The sequence below is a fragment of the Urocampus carinirostris genome, chromosome 14 (assembly GCF_059441175.1).
Source record: "Urocampus carinirostris isolate Australia breed hairy pipefish chromosome 14, RoL_Ucar_1.0, whole genome shotgun sequence".
Lineage (NCBI taxonomy): Eukaryota > Metazoa > Chordata > Actinopteri > Syngnathiformes > Syngnathidae > Urocampus > Urocampus carinirostris.
This window is the reverse complement of record NC_142362.1, coordinates 18,359,189-18,380,083: the sequence shown is the minus strand read 5'-3', so window position 1 is coordinate 18,380,083 and position 20,895 is coordinate 18,359,189. Positions and strand designations below refer to the sequence as shown.

Genomic DNA, 20,895 nt, shown 5'->3' with positions numbered 1-20,895 from the left:
ATCAAACTAATTTTCATATCACACAGAGACAACCCAAGAAAATACAAAATGCAGTTTGTAATGCTGATTCCATTTATTGATGGGAATTATTTTGATTGACAGCGCTTTTTAGAAAAAGGGTGTGACACAACATAAATAGCATCTTGTCATTATTACGTAATGGACAGGTCTCTCGACCAATGTACGACAAGTATAAATGAGCGTGGTCATTCATCAACCAATAGGATCGATTACAATTTAGAATAGGCGGTGCTAAGTGCGTCTTCTCGCATAGCGGTGCTGCTCTGGTATGAGCGGTAATGGCTACGAGACGGCGGATTTAGGAATTTTGCCTTGAGAAACACTATAACCTATTCTGCACGGTTTATTGGAGCCTGCTGTGCGACGGAGAAGGAAGAACCCAAGCATTTAATTCAACTTGGATACGTCGCCTTGCAGTGTTTGATTTCGTCGTAGGCCGCAAAAGCCTCGGTCTGGATTTTACTCTTATCCCGAGTGCACATCCATCGCTATTTGGAAATTCGTTTGGGGTCTGTTCGTGACATTTACCTTCGCGGTGTTCCCGTATTTATTTAAATACAATTATCGGTTGGTTTAAACAGTTTAGTAAACAACACTGTTACGGTGTTGTATTTTGCCGAGGTTGTTCACAGGAGGCCATATAAGCCGCGGTCTGGATTTATTTCGCTAGCCTGGACGATTTGGATAGTCAATTTAAGCAAGGTTGTGTTAGTGTTTACATTTAACTAGCCTGACTCGGTTATCGTCTACTTTTAAGAGAGTCGAACGTTCCGCGTGGGTTTAAAGTTCCCTGACTTGGCTAGTTAGCTAGGGACACGAATGAATGAGGACTAGTGACGAGTAATACCACAATTTATTTCACTTCGTAACAACGCTTCCTACTTATAACTAAATATAATTTTGAGGGGAGGGGGGCAAGTTCTCCATCCTTGCTGGTCGCCGACCCCCTCAAATGGCACAAGAACGCCGTCGCTGGGAGTTGGCGGACGGCGGCTCTTTAGCATGACAAGCTAATAGGATGCTAACACTTTGTGCTTGAGAGGAGAGCGGGGCGCCCGGCCGGTAAAAGCGCAAAAACATTCGGACCACTTTGGGGACACTGAACACAAAGAGCCCCGTCCGGGTATGGGGAACACGTTGTCATGCTGCGTCTCCCCGGAGTCGAGCCCCAAGTTGCCGTCCAGGCAGCCGGCGGAGCGGCTGGAGGAGTTCCTGACCAGCACGGAAGTCAGCGACGACAACAGCGCCCCCTACCTGCAGCACATTAGCGACAGAGAAGTCCCAGACGGTTTGTGTTCCTTAACACTTTTGTTTTATGTTGCTTGTCATAAATATTTCGTTTGTCCATCATACAAGCAATAAGCCGACTGAATACTGAATTGTACTGAGAGTATTCCTTTTATGTAAAGCCCTGTAAACACACACAATAATCTTGTGAACGTCTTAGTCCGGTTAAGAGTATTCCGTTAGCAATGGTTTAATTAGTTAAATGGTAAATGGTCTGCATTTATATAGCGCTTTTCAAGTCAATGAAGACCTCTCAAAGCGCTTTACAATGTGCTTCACACTTACCCGTTCACTCACACACTAATAGGGAGTCAGCCATGCAAGGCGCCTACCCGCTAATTGGGGGCATTAGGGATTCAGTGTCTTGACCAAGGACACTTCGACATAGGGACATGGAGAAGCCGGGAATCGAACCTGCAACCCAGCGCTCTACCTCCTGAGCTAATACTGCCCATTCTTTCCATTTCTGATTATTCTTACACGTATACACATTGGAGTAATCCGGTTGTTTGTGTGCTCCAGCAGATTCCCTTATTCGAGATTATAATATGCTTAAAAGCACTGTGGCACTTGTAGTACATGAACAAAAGATACGCAGAAATGACGCTTTATCTGCTAAAAAAAACACATTGGTTTATTTTTCAGGCATACAGTGTAAATACCACAGGTGTATCCATATTTATGCAGTAGATGTCGTAGTTGTGTCCATCCCTGTGTAGTGTAAGTCTATGCTTTCGCTAAACTACATATAAGCGTGTCAGGTTCAGTTCCTTTATCCTTACTGCTCATTATATTACAAATAACCAGGAGACTGCAAATTTTCGTAACTATCTACTTGATGCCAGAAAGATTGGATACACAACTGTGGAGCTTTTTTTCACCCTGATGCGGAAGAGTTCTGTCTTATCTAAAGTAGTCCCTATTTACATAGTGTATTGGCCGCCCACCCATGCAGGGTAAGGGGACACCTGAGCCTCATCAATGGCCAATGTGAGACCCTATGGTCTTACCTGGTTCAGACTGGATAATGTGTGCAAGAGTGGGTTTAGATAGCAAGGACAAGTTACTGCAACCTAGAAGATCAACTCAACATGACTTCTCAAGTCTTCTATCTAATATATGAACTGCCTAATCTAACAAGCTCAACTTACAAATATACTGGACGCAGCATTGAAGTTCACTTTTGGAGCAAACGAGAACGTGTATTGCCCATACTGTACTGACTTGTGAAGATTCTTAAGAGGTCAGTACTAATAATCCCATGTCAGTAGTCTTGAGAAAGTCATCTGATAACATATGATCTCCAATTGTTATGTTGCTGTAATGTTTCATTTCTGTTTCTATGGTTATCGTCACGCTGAAGGCCAACTGATTTCTAGAATGATGACTGTGCATCCAAGCCTTTCTCAGTATTCTTTTTGGCAAGTTGTGTTTGCACGACATCAATTCACTTGCTTTCTTTTTAAACTGAGTCAACGACGACATACTCCATTTTGAAGTAAAAAAGGGTGGCCTATGTCAATTGTATAGATTCGATGAGGAAATGTTATAAGGTCGGGAGGATTTGTTGTGAGATTTCCTGAAGTGAAATGGCATTTGAGGTGACTTGTTCTAATTTAAATCAGTGTAATGCATGTGGGCTGGAGTATTGTATTAATTAATCTGTAATGCGTATTCAACATTCTTTATTACACTATTTTTATTCACTGTACCAAAGATGAATGATGGAAAGTCATCATGAACGATATAAACACAAAAAAGCACGACGGGAGGAACAACTGTTTGGTGTATCTGATTTTGACTCGTACTTTGAAGGACGTGAAATAAATACATTGCACGGGTTTTGTTCGGGTGCTAGAATTTCTTTAAAATGCTTGAATTTTAATATTTTTGAGGTTTGAAAAGTGCTTGAATTTTGGTTGAAATGCTTGTAACTACTTTAAATTGTTGCCAAGTTTCTCAGCACGCCTGCTTAAAAATGATGCTGACACTGCTTTCTGGTGGCTTCGCTTTGCCGTTGCCTTTTTTATTCCCTCGTGATTGACTGCAACAGGCATTAGTTTATACGGCATTGTCATATGAAGCATTGCCCTCTTTAGGTGCATGCTGTTTAGGTGCATGCTACACCTAAACAGGGCACTATAAAATATGTATATTCGTGTAAGGATTAGGTATCAATTATGGACATTTGTAATGAGCCGTGCAAAAAGGTAAATTTTAATAGGAAAAACTTCCTGCAACTTAAAATGTAAGCTCCACAATACTGTCATTTTAACCAAACTGGTAAAAATGGGGCGGCAGTAGCTCTGGAGGTAGAGTGATCGTTTTAGGATTAAGGGATCCCAGTTCAAATCCCGGCTTGTCCCGTGTTACATGCCGAAGTGTCCTTGGGTAAGCCACTGAAACCCCAATACCCCCAATAAGCAGGTTAGCACCTTACATGGCTGCACAGATCACGGCCGCTGTTGGGAAATGTGAAGCACACTGTAAAGCGCTTTGGTAAGTCATTGACCTGAAAAGCGCTATATAAATGCAGATCATTTCATTTCAAACACCTATATGGGGAGAGATTTATCTCCAAAATATTAACAAACATATTGTGGATTTCTTCTTTCAATGGTACTGGAGAAATTAGTAATGAAATTCCTTAAAAGTGCCTGAATTTGGCCATGAAGAACCTATATGAACACTAATTGTAAATTCTTCTTGACAAACACAACGGATTATAAAAGACCTTAAAAATTTTAATGTCAACTGTACTTTTTGGATATTTTTATGGTAAACAGGAAATACTATTGAGTTAAAGTAGCATTGAAGCTTAATTTTTAACGGCACTAATAATTGGAAGGTTTTCACCCCCCCAAAAAGTTTTTTTTTTTTCATTGTAATTACTGTTAAAAACCCTGTTTTTGGAGGCTGATAACGATAACTTTTTTTCAAAACTGCGTGTCATGTTTGGGGGTTAAACATGCAAAATTCAATTAGTTTTATGTGTGTCTTTATTTTTGTTTCCAATTACAATAACATTATAATTCAGAAAATATGTCTCTTTAAAAGTAATGTTGGAGAGAGAATAGCTTGACTTAATCAATCAATACTTTGTCAGTAAAGTACTAACTAACAATAACAGTAAATAGTTCATACGATAATAGGTTTATCCATCGTGTGAATATACTTAAAAACATACAAGTGCTCCAATAATTAATGTCACAAAAATTCACCGATTTTTCAGTGGTATTATCTTAACTGTGCACATTACAGCTTTAATAAAAGAAATCCAAAATATAAAATTGCTGACGCTTGGAGGGGGAAACTACATCTATGCTTTCTGCCAAGCCTTACCCACATTTGAGGCCAAGTTGTGGTATTACTTATGTACAAAATCAAAATATATTTTAAGATCAGGGGATGAATAATTGTAACCAGTGTAGTTCTTTGAGACATTTTGTGATTAAGGGCTATACAAATAAATGTGAAATGTCTAACAAGTAACCAAAATGCCAAAAATTTCTGACAAGCAGTGTCAAGTGAATGAATATTATAGCGTTGCATCCAATGACTATATATTTCGGGTATTTTATTTTTTAATATCTGCAATCTGGGCGTTATAGATCTGATTGCTATCAAGCTGATGATTATCGTGCATCCTTAATGAATTCATGATTATTGAGGGGTTTTTTTTTTCACTATCCTTCAGAGCTGGCCTTAGAGTCAAACCCGTCAGACCATGCCCGGGCTAGCACCATCTTTCTGTGCAAGTCGCAAACGGACGGTGAGATGTCACATGTTTTAACTGTATGACATTTCTAAATTGATTCATCTTAATAATAAAATGGTGTTGTTTTGTTGTTAGTGCGTGACAGGAGGAAAAGCAACCATATCAACCACATCAGTCATGTGAGCATTTTTTTTTTTCATTTAGGAAATATTGTCTTACGGACCCCACCTGTTTTTTTCTTTAACTTGACTAAAATCATCATGTTTTGTGTGTGTCCAGGTGTCTCCCGGCCCGCTGTGCAAGAAGTACAGCTCGTGCTCCACCATCTTTATTGACGACAGCACCGTCAGCCAGCCCAACCTCAAAAGCACAATCAAATGGTAACAACGTGCGAATGGATTATGCACAATATTAAAATGGAATTAAAGATGCACCTTTAACTTCAACGTCTGTCTGTCTCCAGTGTCACTTTAGCAATTTACTACCACATCAAGAATAGGTAGGTTCATTTTTATAGTGTACGATGTAAGGATCGACCGATATGGGGTTTTCAGGGCCGATACCAATATCTATTATTAGTAGTAGTTAGAGCAGGGGTCGGGAACCTTTTTGACTCAAAGAGCCATAAAAGCAAAATATATTAATTTTATTTTGGGAAAGAGCCACACCATATATTATGAGACAAATTTACTAAATTGCTAAACCCGCGCCACAGACAAAAGCTTAGTCTTCAGCACATTTATTTTTGATGATTTGATAAAAATTATGAAAAGAGAATAATGCCAGAGCCCCTGTCCCAAAATCAACAAACATACCACTTTAAATTTGTCTTTCTTGCAATTACTCAAGATCGGTTAAACTCATTTTGACCCTTTTTTTTCCACACATATTGGTTTCAAAACCAGATGTAAGCAGTTATTTTGTAAAAACGTCACAACATTCTGCAAACAGGGAGCCTGATGTGCTTATCTATGGCGCAGACGGCGTAGGGCGAGAGATGGGAGGGAGTGCTTGCACTTTTTGCATAGCTCCACCCATCCCTCCCACTCACCCAATCAAAAAACTTTAAATTCTCTTCCGGTGTTTTGGCGTATTTACAGTGTGTTCTGTGGATTCATCATAAGGTATCTGAACACTGAAGACAGATAATATAGTGAGGTTTTATATAACGGATTCTTTAGCGATGTACAGCCAGAACGAGTTTTTTTTTGTTGTTTTTTTTTTTTGTTTTTGTTTTTTTTCGTGCAACACCTTGACTGTAAGTTGTAGTGAAAAACGTGCCCTATATATAGTGCCAAGCACAACTTTCATGTCAGCTTTGGTTTGGCTTTGTGAGTCTTTGAACAGGATTAATAGCTTACGTTTTGGACGAGATGGAGAAAATTTGCATGCAATCAAATTTGTCTCCGAGCCACAGGTACTCATAGAAAGAGCCATATATGGCTCGCGAGCCATAGGTTCCCGACCCCTGAGTTAGAGGATTCTTATTACTTATTCATTCGCTGTAACAGCTCAAAATTTGGCATAAGAAATTAGTAAAAATGCGAAAAGAAATAAAGAATATTTGTTATGAATTCATTTAAACTTAAAAAGCTCCCTGAAACCTTTTATGTGAAATGAATTAGAATTTCAACATAACTAATATTTTACCTAAACCAAAAATGAACATTGCAGTAAATCGGCTTATCAGCAATTTGTTTAAAGATACTTACAAACTTAAATAGATTCCCGATTCTTACTTTTTTTATAATATATAAAGAAAAATGTCAATACAACCGTCATGACTTAAATTACCTTAAAACAAAATTTCAATGGAGCCCACAAATTTAATAGAAATGTGAGAACTCCTGTTCAAGAGCCAGATTGATGAACTAATTATGGTAATGGTAATTATAGTTATGATAATAGCTAATCACTCACCCTTCCACTTTAGTGCGTGCGTTTTATGCTCTCTCAATCACAAGCACACACACTTGATTGATGAACTTATGTTGTGATAAAAGCCAATATATCAGTCTCCACCTAAACTTGCTTCCCCACAACAAGTTAACTAAACCTTTTCTGTTGTCTCTTAATCACACACATGCTTTTCTACCGCATACTTTTCAAAATCTCAATATTATCAGCAGTTTTGATTCAAAGACCTGTTGGGGCTCAGACTTAGCAGAGCTGTCGCTGTTTAATTGGCCCTAATGTTACTCTTCCTGCTGTAGCGTCCGAAGCCGGGAGAGAGAGGCTCACCGGCATCCGAGCCAATATCGGCCTGTTGAAAAAATAAAAATGCCAATATCGATTATCCGTCAAATTCCCAAATATCGGTGCCGATGATCTGCCCGCCCGATAATCGGTCGACCTCTAGTACGATATCTGTAGTAGTATTTGTGTGCATCCACTGACAAGTGTGTTCTGCAGGGATTCTGACCGCTCCCTGGACATCTTTGATGAGAAGCTGCATCCTCTATCAGTGAGTCCCGTCAGTATCTCAATAAGCATTGCAACATTCTTCTTGTGAATGGGTTTTTTTTTTTTTGTTACCTTCACACAGAGAGAGGCGGTCCCAGACGAGTACAGCTGCATGGACCCCGAGCACAAAGTCATCTATCGCTTCGTCAGGACACTCTTTAGTGCAGCACAACTCACTGCCGAATGTGCCATTGTCACACTTGTAAGTATTGTCGAAACAAAAGAATAATCAGACTTTTGAAAATGATTATATTGGGGTGGAGGCAAAATATTCACTGAAGTTTGTTCTTTCTACATTTTAAAAATTCAAATGCAGTTCAAATTTTATGATGAAAGTTTCATGCTTTTATAAGGAAAACATAACAGAAAATTTTAAATTTTGAAACGGCAATTACCTAAACATTTCATGTAAAGGTGAAAGGCTGAAACAATTGGGTTGAAGTATTGGAAACAGGACTGAAAATGTTACATGAAAGATTTGAATTTGAGGGATAAAGTAAGCAAGACAAAAAAAAAACCATGTACTGAAAATACCGAGAATTTTAAAGAAGCTACTGAAAAGTACTTGAAAGTACAAAAAGTATTTAACGTCCTAAAATGCGTTGTACTGTATGAAAAAAATGCCCAAAAGTGCTGGACAGTACTGAACAATATAAGAAAAAGTACTGAATGATGATACAAGTATTCAAATGTAATAAAAGTTTTAAAGTATGAAAAAGAAATCAATAGTTCAAAAAAAGTACTACTAAGATAAAAATGTAATGAAAAGTATGGAAAAATTACTCAATATTTGGAAAATTTAGTGTAAAGTATGAACAAATACTCAATAGTTTGAAAAATATAAAACAAAAGCTGAAAAGTAGTCAAAACATTGAGACAAAGTATGATAATATTTAAGTACTAACACATACAAAAAGTAGTGAAGATGTATTGAAAAATATGAAAAAAAAATAAAAATACTGAGGGTACTCAATAGTGTTTAGAAATTACTAAAAAGTATGAAAACGTACTATCAAGTGTGGAAAAATAACTGCAAAAAAATCCCAAAGTATGAAAGAAAAAACATTGAAAAGTGGTTAAAAAGTCCTGAAATGAAAAGTATGAAAATATACAAAAAGTACTCAAAATAGAGGTATGATCGGGCCTAAAAAGTCCAGCCTGACCGGCCCGCAAGTATATAAACCTGACTAATTACCTTGAATGACAGGACTGTGCCAGAAGCAAACCCAAATGTAATATTTTTGTCAGACCAATTCACTTTTCCTAGAATGAGCGAGTGTGTCGTCTGTCCCTGTGTGCCCTGCGACTGGCTGGAAACCAGTTCAGGGTGTCCCCTGTCCCCTGCCCGCAGATAGCTGGGATGGGTTTTAGCGCCCCCACGACCCTACTGAGGATAAGCGGTGCTGCTAATGAATGGATGGATCACACTGACTAAGAACAGGCAGGCCTGCTGTAAAGAATCATTTAACATGATAAATGAACAAACAATCTGGATAGAATACAATATTACTAATTTAAATAAATAAGAAGAAAATAACATGTTAAGACCACTATTAAAAAACTAAATTAACCAAACAAAGTTAAACTTGCTTAAATGACTCCAACACAAGACATTATCATGTTAAAATAAAATAGCTAAGTCTAATACACTACATTTCAAACACGAACAAGAAAATAATGGTGACATATTGTGCAAAACATACATAGAATAAAAGCGTTGACTCTGCCGATGGTTTGCAAATTAAGGCCTCCTTTCCTGTTCCAGTGAAACAAAGGAAATAATTAAAGCCTCAAGCAATAATCAAAATGTCAATTTGACAAGCAGGATATTATTTACGCTGTTTAGCTGTCATGCAGGAACAAGATCGCGTCTACTGAGCAAGGTTTAAAGGATACCCACCACTGATCTATCGTACGCCCTGCGCTAAAAACTCGCTCGCTGCTGCTGGTTGCGGATATGTGAAGCGCGGATCAAACTAACTTGGCAGGTCTGGGGTATGAACTTGAGTTTTTACTCCTGTGTGGATTTAAAAAAAAAAAAAAAAAGGACCCGAAATTCGCATCGGGTTTATAATCTTGCCTTTAACTCAAGCGTATGAAAAGGTACACAAATTACAAATGTTGTGGAAAGTCTCATAAAGTACTGTAGTGAAGTATGATAATGTACAAACATACAGAACGGTAATGTACAGAATAAAAAAATATGAAAATGTATTAAACAGTTTGAAAAAGTATGAAAAATTCTCAGTTAAAAAAATTAAAAATGACTTCAGGTTTCAGGACCGGATATTATCACGATTGGCCAACAGAGGGCAGCAAAAGATTTTCTCATTTCGGCATAGTGTCGCTGTCTGTTTTTCTACATATTGGTCTCTTCTCGTCATTTTTTCTTTTTAAATAATGTTATTGTTCAAGTCACTTGTATACATAATAGAGTGTGGATTTTCCTCTTTCTGGACCTCAGGTGTACCTGGAGCGTCTGCTGACCTACGCCGAGCTGGACATTTGTCCATCCAACTGGAAGCGCATCGTGCTGGGAGCAATCCTGCTGGCTTCCAAAGTCTGGGACGACCAGGCCGTTTGGAACGTGGACTACTGCCAGATCCTCAAGGATATCACCGTAGAAGACATGTGAGTCAGGAACCTTGTTTGAAGAAGTGATGCTTAGCCCATTGACACGGAGGGTGCGGTACGGTTTTGAGTCAGAGGTGGCGGTTGTGAGAAAGAAAGGGACAACCTCTCGACCTATCGCTACAGGTGCCAAGTATAGACAATATATTTAACATAAATTATTGTAAAAGAACACTTATTCGATTTAAGGTGTTAGATGAGAATTCATAAATTTGGTTAATCTCAGTTTACTAACCCTGTTTTATTATCAATTTTAATGTAATGACGGGAGTTCTACTCTAATTTCAGTTCATAACCTAATATTGTTAGTCGCAAAATATACATTTATGCGCACTAACAGTGTTTTAGAATCAATCTAAATCCAGGCCTGGGCGATAAAACAAAAACAATAATTATCGTCATATATAGTTTTTGCAAAAGTAAATAATAGTGTTCGGGCGATATTTTAAACTGTGATAACACCGGATAAAATGGGGGCGGTAACGCAATGAAAACACAAGTTCAGACCAACATTCAGGAGTTGAAGAAGGTGACGAAGACCAGCCAATTATATCTCTGCAATTTAGGGTGTAGCGGCTCACCGAGTGAAATCGAAAGGACTACAAGATTGTCAAAATGAAGGATAAAGAGGCGAAGGACACCCAGCATTAAATGTCTCAGCAGTGAACCTAAAACGGAGTGTTTTGGTGTGAGTCAGTGACTGTAAACTGTAGTGGGGAGTATGCTCTTTATATACTGGACCAAACTATTTGTGCTAATAGAGCTACACAAACTATGCGTGCACTTGCATAACAGTATTGAAATGCCAAAGATGGAAATTGCACAAGTGTTCGAGTCATATGCAGTCATAATTAGAGCCATATATGGCCCGCAAGCCATAGGTTTCTAGCCCTTGCCTTAGTAGGAGGTGGCTAGAGTCAAAAACACACTCTCACTTACCAAGCATTCATTCCACTTGGCTCATCCCAACCTGACACCGAACATTCGGCCGACAAAACAACAAGCGAGTGAGTTGCTGCGCCACGCAATCCTTCATCAGCAGAAAGGCCAAACAGCACACAATGGTTTACCAACTCCGTATTGTATGGTTCAACCCCGCCTTGGCCCTGCCGCTGGCCCTATTAGGCCACCTGGTAGCCCAGGTTAGCCAGTTTGAGCTGCGTCTATCAGTCATTCTTGACTATCTTTCTCCATTCACATCCATCCCTAGCACACACTCTTGGATCCATTAAATGAACCCGGCTCACATCCAGGGCACGTTTCACCCCATTCGTCCAACTATTTTTAGTTTTTCTCCTCATTCGGTTTCCCACCTTTTTATATTTTAATACTTTTGCGAGACACTGTAGAAATAGTTCCAATGTAAGCACTTTTCTGGTCTGACAAAAGTAGTAAAGCTACAGCCCTTGTTCGTTTTTGCAGTCGGCCTTAAGGCAGGTTCCCTTTAAAAAAAAAAAATTGTGTCTGCGTGTTGCTTCTGCTTCATCTGAGAGTCTTTGTGGCTGCAGGATGAAGAGGGCGGTGGGTTGTTTTGAGATATTTGTAGGGGGGCTCTCAAGTGCTCTTACTGCTCTCCCATAATGGGCCTTCCTCTCGCCTACTCCATTAGTAGCCCTGGGAAACCACACACACACAAACGCAGAATGGCCCCGCTACACCATTTTGGCCCACAACAAAGCAATAACCTGGATGCGGTCTCCATGGCGACTGCTGCGCTGAGAGGCTGTGCAATGATGAAGAGGGAGGACCAGGGAGCTTGCAGTCTCAACTTTGGATTTTTGATTTATTTGTTTGCTTCGTTGCAATTGGGAGGGTGTTGCACAAACAGGTCTTTTTTTTTTTGTAGTTATACAAATTAGAAATGGATATGTTTTTTTTTAAATGATGCCTATAACGATAAAGTCCTGCTTTAGGATCTTATAACTTTTTTTGAAATTATTTTATTGCATGCGATATTTTCAGCCAAAACGCCCAAAATCCATTTAGTTTTGTGTGTGTCTTTATTTTGTCTACAATTACAATAACATTATAGAGCTTCAGTATAGAAAGGGAGAGACAAGCAAAAATTAGAAGGTCAAGAAAAAAAGAGAGCAAAGAATAAGACAAAGCATGAAAAAAAAGAGAAAAACTTTCTAAGTGAAAGAAATAGAGAGAAAATGTGTGTTTTCATTTTTCTCATGTTGAGGTTTTTGAGTTTTTCCTTGCCCTCGTGTAAGGTTTTAGATCAGGGGACGCTGTAATGATAGTCTGTAGTTTGCAGTGGTCTGTGCAGCCCTTTGAGACTCTTTGTGATTAAGGGCTATATAAATTAACATGGCTTGACTTTATCATTCGATCAATACTTCATTTCAGTAATTATTATACAGTAATTACAAGAGATTTTTTTAGCACCATAACACTGACATATAGATATTGTAGAAAATGCTGTGTTCTTCATCTGAGAATACATCATATCTAAACATTGTACAAGTGCTCCAATCCTTACCGTCACACATGCCTTGGTCGAGAAAATATCACCCATTCTTATCAAGTGGCATTTTATCAGCTATACACATTAATAACGAATAAATATAATATACTCACTAAGGTTCAGAAGCCAGTAGTATCACTACATTGTGAGCCATGCAATCGACTATGGCTAGGTTCTCCGGTGCCACAGGCATATTTTGGAGAAGTAAATAGGTGACACAACCAGGTTGTGGTACTACTGCTATAAAAAGTGAAAACATATTTTAATAGGGAACATAAATGCTCGGAATCTTTCTAACAAGCCAAGCTCTCCGGTGCCATGCAGAAATTACAAAGCGGTAAAGAGGAGACACAACCAGGTTGTGCTACTACTTGTATAAAAAAATGAAAACGTATTCTAATGGGGAACATAAAAGCTTGCTATCTTTCTAAGAAGTAGTGCTGGCTGTTTATGACTGAGCCCTCCGGTGCTTTACGGACAATATAAAGTGGTACAGAGGCGACACAACCAAATTATGCTACTTTTTCCATACAAATTGAAAATATGCTCAAATAGGGAACTGAAATGCTTTGCGTCTTTCTAACAAGTTTCTCTCCAGTGCCTTGGGCTCAATATAAAGAGGTAGTGAGGAAACATAACCAAGTTGTCCTGCTACTACTGTAGAAAATCCATATAATTTATATATTCTAATAAACATATTCGCTAAGTATCTTTCGAACAAGTTGTGTCAGCTGATCGAATATTATACCGTAGCATCAAGTGACTAATTTTAGCCTTTTTTTTTTCCTTCTCTCTTTGCTGTTCTCTCAATTCTCAGGAACGAAATGGAGCGCCACTTCCTGGAACTTCTCCAGTTCAACATCAACGTGCCGGCTAGCGTCTACGCCAAATATTACTTTGACTTGAGGCAGCTCGCCGACGACAACAACCTCAGCTTCCCGTTGGAGCCGCTTAACAACCAGCGGGCGCAGAAACTCGAGGTGACTGGGGACATTTTCTGTCGTTTGTCAAGAAATGACAAAATCATTCCAATATATACTAACACTAACACCTTAATTCTAAAGACAAAATAGGTCTCGTGAACGTGGTTCTTTTCCCCTAATCCTTTACTCAGGCATTTTTGATTTTATTTTTCACTGTTTTGTCCTCTAGCCACTCATATTAGCTGTTTAAATTCAGGCTATGGTTTGCTGTTAGACGCTCTTGTTATAATTATCTGCTCTGTTAAATAATGCTACAATCAGTCTCAAGTAATCCTTATTGAAGAAGCTAACATGGATACTAGCGGCCCGATCTTATTCGCTATGCGAAATGTCATCGTTTTACTGCCATCTTTGATGGTTTTCCGTGCGTTTTTTGCAGGCCATCTCCAGACTGTGCGAAGACAAGTACAAAGACCTGAGCCGAGCATCAATGAGACGGTCCCTCAGCGCCGACAACCTCATCGGAATCCGCCGCTCCAACGCCGTTCTCTCCTAAGACCACCGGCGTTCCGTTCTCCCCCAACTTCGTCGCCAATGTTGCCAACTCCGGTCGAAGGCAATTATTTTTGTACTCTTTAATTTATGCGCAACTCGCCCTGGTTACACGAGCGCCTCTCTGATGCCGCATAGTCATTACTAAAACTGTTGAGAACGTCCCAAACGAGGACTTGGACCGGGTCTTGACCAGAATCGACTTTACTACTGAAACGATATCAAGCTCAGTATTGAGCTCAGTATTCCCACATCCCATTTCTTTTCTCCCTTACTTAGTGAACAAACTACAGTGCATCCACGTAAAGCCACTGAGGGGACTTAACAGCAAAGTCATGAAAAATCAAAGGTTGGTTTTGCTTACTGTGTAGGCTACTAGCTGCGAAATGTCTCATTTTTCAATGGAAAACCATTTGCAGATGGAGTATTTTAAAATAAACACTAATCATGATACAATGGGTGTTCTTCTGTCAAAAAAAGGTGGTGCATTTGAATTAGAATCGGTGTAGTTTGCGCGGGGCACAGTATCTATAGCAAAGGATGAATCAAACCAAACATCTGGGTTTTAAGCCAATCAGGATAGAGAATGGTTGGATTGTGGTTTTGATCAATTAGGACATCACTGGTACCTCAACTAAGAACTCTCTTTCACTGGGTTGTGGGTTCTAAAGTTGGACTTATATTTGCTCACATGACAAGGTGCCTGTATTACACTACATATTCTTCAAAGCTCTCATTGCCATTTGACAACCATTCTTAGTATGCATAGCAGTAAAACACATGACAGAAATAAATTTACTACATAAATTGTTATGAAATGACACCTTGAATTATAAACTCAGGAGAGATTGAAATGACAATATGGCTTCCATGTTTAATCTTAATTCAAGATCATTTAAATAATGCAACACATGAAGAAAGTCTATGAAAATTCTATAGAAACCATGAATTTTTCACGGTGGGCAGTAGGGGAGCCATATGTTATCTCTGGGTATAATTTTAGCCTTGTAGTTAGTAAGTTCAGGAGCAGGCTAGCTGTAGAGAATAAATCACCATAGTAACTGAGACAAGCCAAGTTCAACCTGGTTTCGTGCAACCGACTTGAGGCCACTGTAGATTCTGCCAAAATAAACATATCCAGGCTTAATGACGTAACCTGGCATCCTTCCAACGGAGAGCCATAGCCTGCAGTCAAGTCTCGAACATGAGTGTCACACAGGTGGCCCGTGGGCCAGATAAGGCCGGCTAAGGGATTGAATCCGGCCCACAGGACAACGCTGAGGGAAGCGCAAGAGAAAAACGAGCTCCACTTGATGTTGCCAAAGCCAGGTGCCTTTCACAAAGATGCTGTAGTTGTATCTTTCTTTCTCTTCCTTTTTCTCTCTATCTCCCTCTCTTTCACCCTTTCTCTTTCTTTGTTCCTTTTTGTCTCTTTCTGTGTCCTTTTACCTTCTTTGGCTCTCCCTTTTTTCCTTTTCTCCCTGTCTTTATATTATTTTTCTCTCTTCCTTTTTTCCTTTCTCATTTCCTCTTCTCTCTTTCTCCCCTTCTATTTCTCTTTGGATTTCTTTCTCTCTCCTCTCTCACTTTTTCTCTTTTTCTCTTGTTTCTCACATTCTGTCTCACTCTTTCCTTATCCCACACTCTTTTTCTCTTCGTCTTTTTCTCTTATTTTTTTCTCTCTTTTTCTTTCTGTCTAATCTAGTAGTCGAGAGAATATTTGTTATATCGCGTGGCCCCTGAGTTAAAATGAGTTTCGCGCCCCTGGTCTGGAGAAAGATAACAAGCGTCATGTGCCTGAATCACTGATCTCAGTTGACATTTTCTTCACACTTAAGGATGAAGCAAGCAACAATAGTGGTTAGCGGCAGACAACAGTCTTCAGCCAAATGTTAGTGTTGGTGGCTAGAGAAGGAAAGAGTGGGGGGAAGGGGGAAACCGCCATGAGCCTGAATCACTGGACTAGGCGACGTTCGCCTCATGTTTAAGAATGAAACAAGTTTTATTTAGACGGAGCAGCTAACAATAACAAGCATAACGAGCATTAGCCTTAACCCAAATGGCTAACTTGAATGGCTAGATAAGGAAACTGTCATCTTTTTTCCCCCAATCACCATGTGCCTGAATCGCAGAACTCGATGATGTTCCCTTGACACAAATAAGGCAAGCTTTTTGACATGGTAGCAGCCAACAATAGCGGCGAGCAACGCCCGTAGCCTGCTACCAACTGGCTAACGTAACTGGCTAGAGACAGAAACTGAAGGGAAAAAGTCTGAATCACTGGACTCAACCATCATGAAAGAGCAGCTCACGATAACAGTATCACCTCGCGGTGAGCCATAACCTGTGATCAAGTGGCCAACGTGAGTGGCTAGAGAAGGAAACAGTGCAGAAAAAAGTTCAGGTTACCTGAATAACAAGACTCGGCGACCATCACATGCAGGGCTCTGCTGTGGAAGGTAAGTCTGTTAAATGCTAAAAGCCAGGAAAAGCTATTTAGGCAAAACAATCATTCGGGCTACCGTAGTAACAAGATGGCATAGTTTTTGTTTTTTAAGGCTTGTGAGATAATTGTTTTTGCTTCTCATTTGAATAGATATCTTTATTTAAATGAATGAAATATTTGTACACCACTAGGGGTCGTGTATGTAATGCACACAGAGTACCCTACACGTATTCCTCTAAAAGTTTTGTCATGTGATACTACAAAACCTCTAGAGGGCGCTAAAGTGCAGTGGGGGATTAATCTACTCTGTTACAGTATTTTCCTTTTTCTTTTTGGGGGGGAAAGTTCACAAAACCATACAAAATCCAACGTGATATTTAAAATAAAAAGAATAGCAGATAACAAAACTCTCACCACCCAAAAAGTGACACAATCCAGTGGTTGCAAACGTATCCCGTTTAATTCGCTCTATTAACTTCAACTGCCAGCAGAAAAAGGACATTTCAAGGACAAATCAATAAAAAGGAAAGTCGTTTAGCCATTTTTGGAGTTTGGGGGTAAAAACACCACAAAATGATCAACTAAGTGCTCTTTTGTGTACCATAGTTCGTACATTTAAAACAATTGAATTCAAAACAAAAATGGTCCGTTCAGGTGCCTTCAAATTGAGAGGGAAAAAACAGTTTTTCCCCCCAACACAACATCAATGTGAACAAACATAATAAGAAACAGGAAATTGACATAAACCAAATTAAAACATACATGCCAACCATTTAAAAGCGGTACATTTTATTGCACACTTTTGTTACGTGCACAACAAAAATAGTCTCCAAAATCATTTTAAAAACAAAGTGTGCTTGTTTAAAAGCTGAAATGGCGGACTTTTACCAGAAACGGAATTCTAACGCGGTCTTAGTCTCGCTGTTTGTTGTTTAGATTTTGAAAAACCGAAAGATTTATTTTTCAATCGGTGGGTCTTTTTAAGAGTGGTAGCGCGTAAAGCAAAAGTGTGGGCTGATATAATTTGAACATTAAAAAAAAGATATAAAAACGAAAGTCCGTCAAGGTGCTTTCGAATTTTGAGTCACACACATTTTACCCCAACACAAATTTAAAGTGAACGAGAAAGAAACCGCAAATAGACCTAAAATTGGCAAATAAATGACGTTTTCTCATGTATTTAAAAAGCATATGACTTCTGAATCGTGAACAAATGTCTTGTGCGTGCTTGATATGATCCATATTATGTAATTTTATCTGTAATAGAACATTTTTAAATTTCTCCTGCACGTCATAAAACGTATTCGGCACAAACAGTACTGCTTTTCACCAGCAGATGTCGCTGAAAAGCCAAAGCCGATAAGGAAATTTGTATTAGAAGTCCAAGGTCGAAAGCATTTATTTACATTTAAGTACACGGGAAAACAATTAAAACATCGAACCTTGTCAGAAATTATTCCAATATTTACATCAATAAATAAGTGGAGTCTGTGATAGTATGTCAGGAAGTGCTAGTTCCAGTAGGGGGGAGGGAAGGTTCCCCAAAGCTGAAGCTCTGGATCGTATTGTCCCCGGTTTCAGTGTCCTAGTCCTATATGAGATGGAGTTTTATGGTACAATCCAGGGACTGGTCCAGTCAAAGCTTCTGCGTACACCGGAGGTGGAGTTGCCCCCTTCTGGGGCCACCAGGGGCAGCATCGCACAAAAAACCTGCGCCAGGTCTCCAAGGTCTTCCCAGACCAGATCCAAACCCCTGAGGTTATCCCCACTACCAAGCACATAAAATACTTAAGCATGAAGACCGCGTATTCAGGTCCGCCCCCTAGTCGTTGGCGTTCAGCTGCACAAGAACAGGCCAAAACCTGGTCCCAGTCTGGACGGCGGTGCTGCTCGTAAACCAGGCAGGCCACCACCACTGCAGCGGGCACCGCGTAGAGGACCCCGAAGAGTCCGATCCGGATCATGAGGCGTTCTAGTTTGTCGGTTTTGGTGCCGCCCTGTTTTATGATGCCACGGATCCGGAAGAGGGATACAAACCCCGCTAAGAGGAAGAGAGATCCAGCGAAGAGGTAGACAACTAGGGGGGCCAGGACAAAACCTCGAAGGTTCTCCAGATTTTGGTTCCCGACGTAGCAGATCCCGGCCACCGGATCCCCATCCACGGCACTGAGCGCCAGAACCAGGACGGTTTTTACGCTAGGGATCAACCAGGCGGCCAAGTGGAAATAGTGACAATACCCTGCGATGGCCTCGCTACCCCACTTCATACCCGCGGCCAAAAACCATGTAAAGGACAAAACCACCCACCAGATGGCGCTAGCCATACCAAAAAAGTACACCAACAAAAAAACCAAGGTACACAAGGCAGGACCGCCTGTATCGTACAAAATGTGGGCTTGATCCCCAATCGGTGCACAGGCTACCCGTTCATGCCCTGCTACCAACCGGACCATGTACCCAAGGGACACAAAAAGGTAGCAGGTGGCCAGGAAGATGATGGGACGCTCGGGGTATTTGAACCGATCCATGTCCAGGAGGAAGGTAGCCACTGTGGTTAAAGTGGATGCAAAACAAAGCCCTGCCCATAGCCCTACCCACAAAACCGTAAAAGTCCGTTCGTCTTCTGAGAAGTACGCTTGGTGGCACGGCTGGGCGCAGTTCACGACGGGTCCTGTTCGGACTCTACCGTATAACGGGTGGGATTCTCTTTTAATCTGGACTAGTGGCTCCCGGCAGCGGCACTCGCCTTGGTTCAAGGCCCGAAGTCGGGTTTTCGGTGTCGGTTTGAAAAAAGCTGGCATTACCGGCGGTAGGGTTGTGGTCTCGCTCCGGTTGTGGTCCATGCAGAGGACCTGGCCCCCATGTTTAGGGAGGCGCTCGCAGCTCATCCTTTCGGGCCACTCGAAGCCGTACTGGCTCATCAGTGGCGAGCATCCCCGCTTGGCACGTTCGCAAACCGAGCGGCACGGCGGTAAAGGTTTTCGGTATTCCGGCAAACAGATCGGGGTGTACATACTGCACAAGAAAAACAGCAGGTCTGGGGAGCAGCGGATCCGGACCAGGGGCCAGAACTGGTGGACCTCGAGTCCCACTTCCTCTTGGGTGTCGTGGTTGAACTGGTTGGGCATGTAGGTCAGGTTGTAACCGATGCCACGACACATGGGAACCGTGATGGGTTCGCAGGAGATCTCCTTGGAAGCTGCGTGGACTTGGGACCCAATCTGGGTCACCAGGAACAGCAAAAGCCTCATTGTTGAGGCCATTAATCCAAAAAGAGGACTTTAATTTGTTTTGGGCTCCATTTTAAAACAAACCAAAGGGATCTTAAGCTCTTGGGGTGTTGGTATCCATTCCTCCTATTAAAAAAAAGCTTAAAATATTGTGCGCATCAGGTCTTCTAACATAAAACCAGAAAACAATTCAAAGTAATTTGTTATCGTTCCTATTGAATCCATTCTCCTGCACACAGTTTAGGATTGATATGAATCCGCGCAAAGAGGAAAAAAGTCCTACATCCACGAAAAGTCTCTTGTGACGTCACCACGTCCACTTTGCAAACAGAAGCAGGCCATAAAAGTCTTCAGAGACAAAAATGTATTCGTTTTAACTCTTTTCAGTTGGTGGTTCTATGGCATCCCGAACGGGCCACGCAACCCCTCAGGTGGCGACCCACGCACGGAATGAAGCGAATTTCCACGCACAAACTGTCTCCGCGAGTGTGGTGCCTTCAGGGATCCTCGGAGATTACATTACATTGTCACGACGCTCGTATGAAGTTGGCGGACATTACGTTGAATTCAAAGATACAAGTACATGGTTTTCGCTGAATTCACGTCATTTGTAATTATTATTGGAAGAAATTAATGATACTAACTATAAATAACTGAAATTGAAAGTTAAAAAAAAAAATCACAACTCCTAAATCCACAAAAAAGACCATACGACGCTCGTGTGATGTTAGCAAATATTACGTTAAGTCGAAAAAAATGAACCATTTCGATTTTTGATTACAATGTAAACAGTATTTTATGTTTCTGTCCAACCATCAAACACACAAGCATCTCTTTAAAATGCTTTAAGGTAATCCTGAACACACCCACTTCTTGTATGCCAACTTGGAGTGAAATGACCGAGTGTCACCTGAACGCACCGGTTAATGAGTGATGAATAATAGCGGTCAGTTAACTTTGTCATAAAAAGTGTTGTCAATAAATAATAAAAAAGGCTACAATTACGATTCATTCATCACAGAAAAGAAATATTGTGGATTGAGTTGAGCACTTTTATGTTTGAAAAAACTAAAAAGAGTAGTTAGTAGTTATTTTTTTCTGCGATTTTCGGGAGGTTTTAAGCATTTCTGTTCAAAGGTTACCACACCAAACCT

The 20,895-nt window shown here is 40.4% G+C and overlaps 2 protein-coding genes across 2 annotated transcripts; one reads left to right on the top strand and one right to left on the bottom strand.

The window, feature by feature from the left end:
- The first annotated feature begins 241 nt into the window (after nucleotides 1-241).
- Nucleotides 242-14,521, top strand: ccnyl1 (cyclin Y-like 1). Its single transcript, XM_088352340.1, has 10 exons — nucleotides 242-1,309; nucleotides 5,006-5,080; nucleotides 5,162-5,205; nucleotides 5,306-5,406; nucleotides 5,490-5,525; nucleotides 7,439-7,490; nucleotides 7,572-7,691; nucleotides 9,954-10,120; nucleotides 13,408-13,570; nucleotides 13,953-14,521. Exons 1-10 carry the CDS (start codon nucleotides 1,147-1,149, stop codon nucleotides 14,067-14,069), a joined length of 1,038 nt encoding a protein of 345 aa, XP_088208466.1. The 5' UTR covers nucleotides 242-1,146; the 3' UTR covers nucleotides 14,070-14,521.
- Nucleotides 14,522-16,713: 2,192 nt separating this feature from the next.
- fzd5 (frizzled class receptor 5) lies at nucleotides 16,714-20,177 on the bottom strand. Its single transcript, XM_088352339.1, is given in 2 exon segments — nucleotides 16,714-18,206; nucleotides 18,209-20,177. Coding segments are annotated over 2 exon segments (1,653 nt in total). The 5' UTR covers nucleotides 19,775-20,177; the 3' UTR covers nucleotides 16,714-18,119.
- Between the last annotated feature and the right edge of the window lie 718 nt (nucleotides 20,178-20,895).

Excerpts from the sequence above, each read along its gene's own strand:
- ccnyl1 (XM_088352340.1), top strand. The coding sequence starts at position 1,147 with ATGGGGAACACGTTGTCATGCTGCGTCTCCCCGGAGTCGAGCCCCAAG. Across the intron at positions 5,206-5,305 it reads ATATCAACCACATCAGTCAT|GTGTCTCCCGGCCCGCTGTG; the intron begins GTGAGCATTTTT and ends GTGTGTGTCCAG. Across the intron at positions 7,491-7,571 it reads AGAAGCTGCATCCTCTATCA|AGAGAGGCGGTCCCAGACGA; the intron begins GTGAGTCCCGTC and ends ACCTTCACACAG.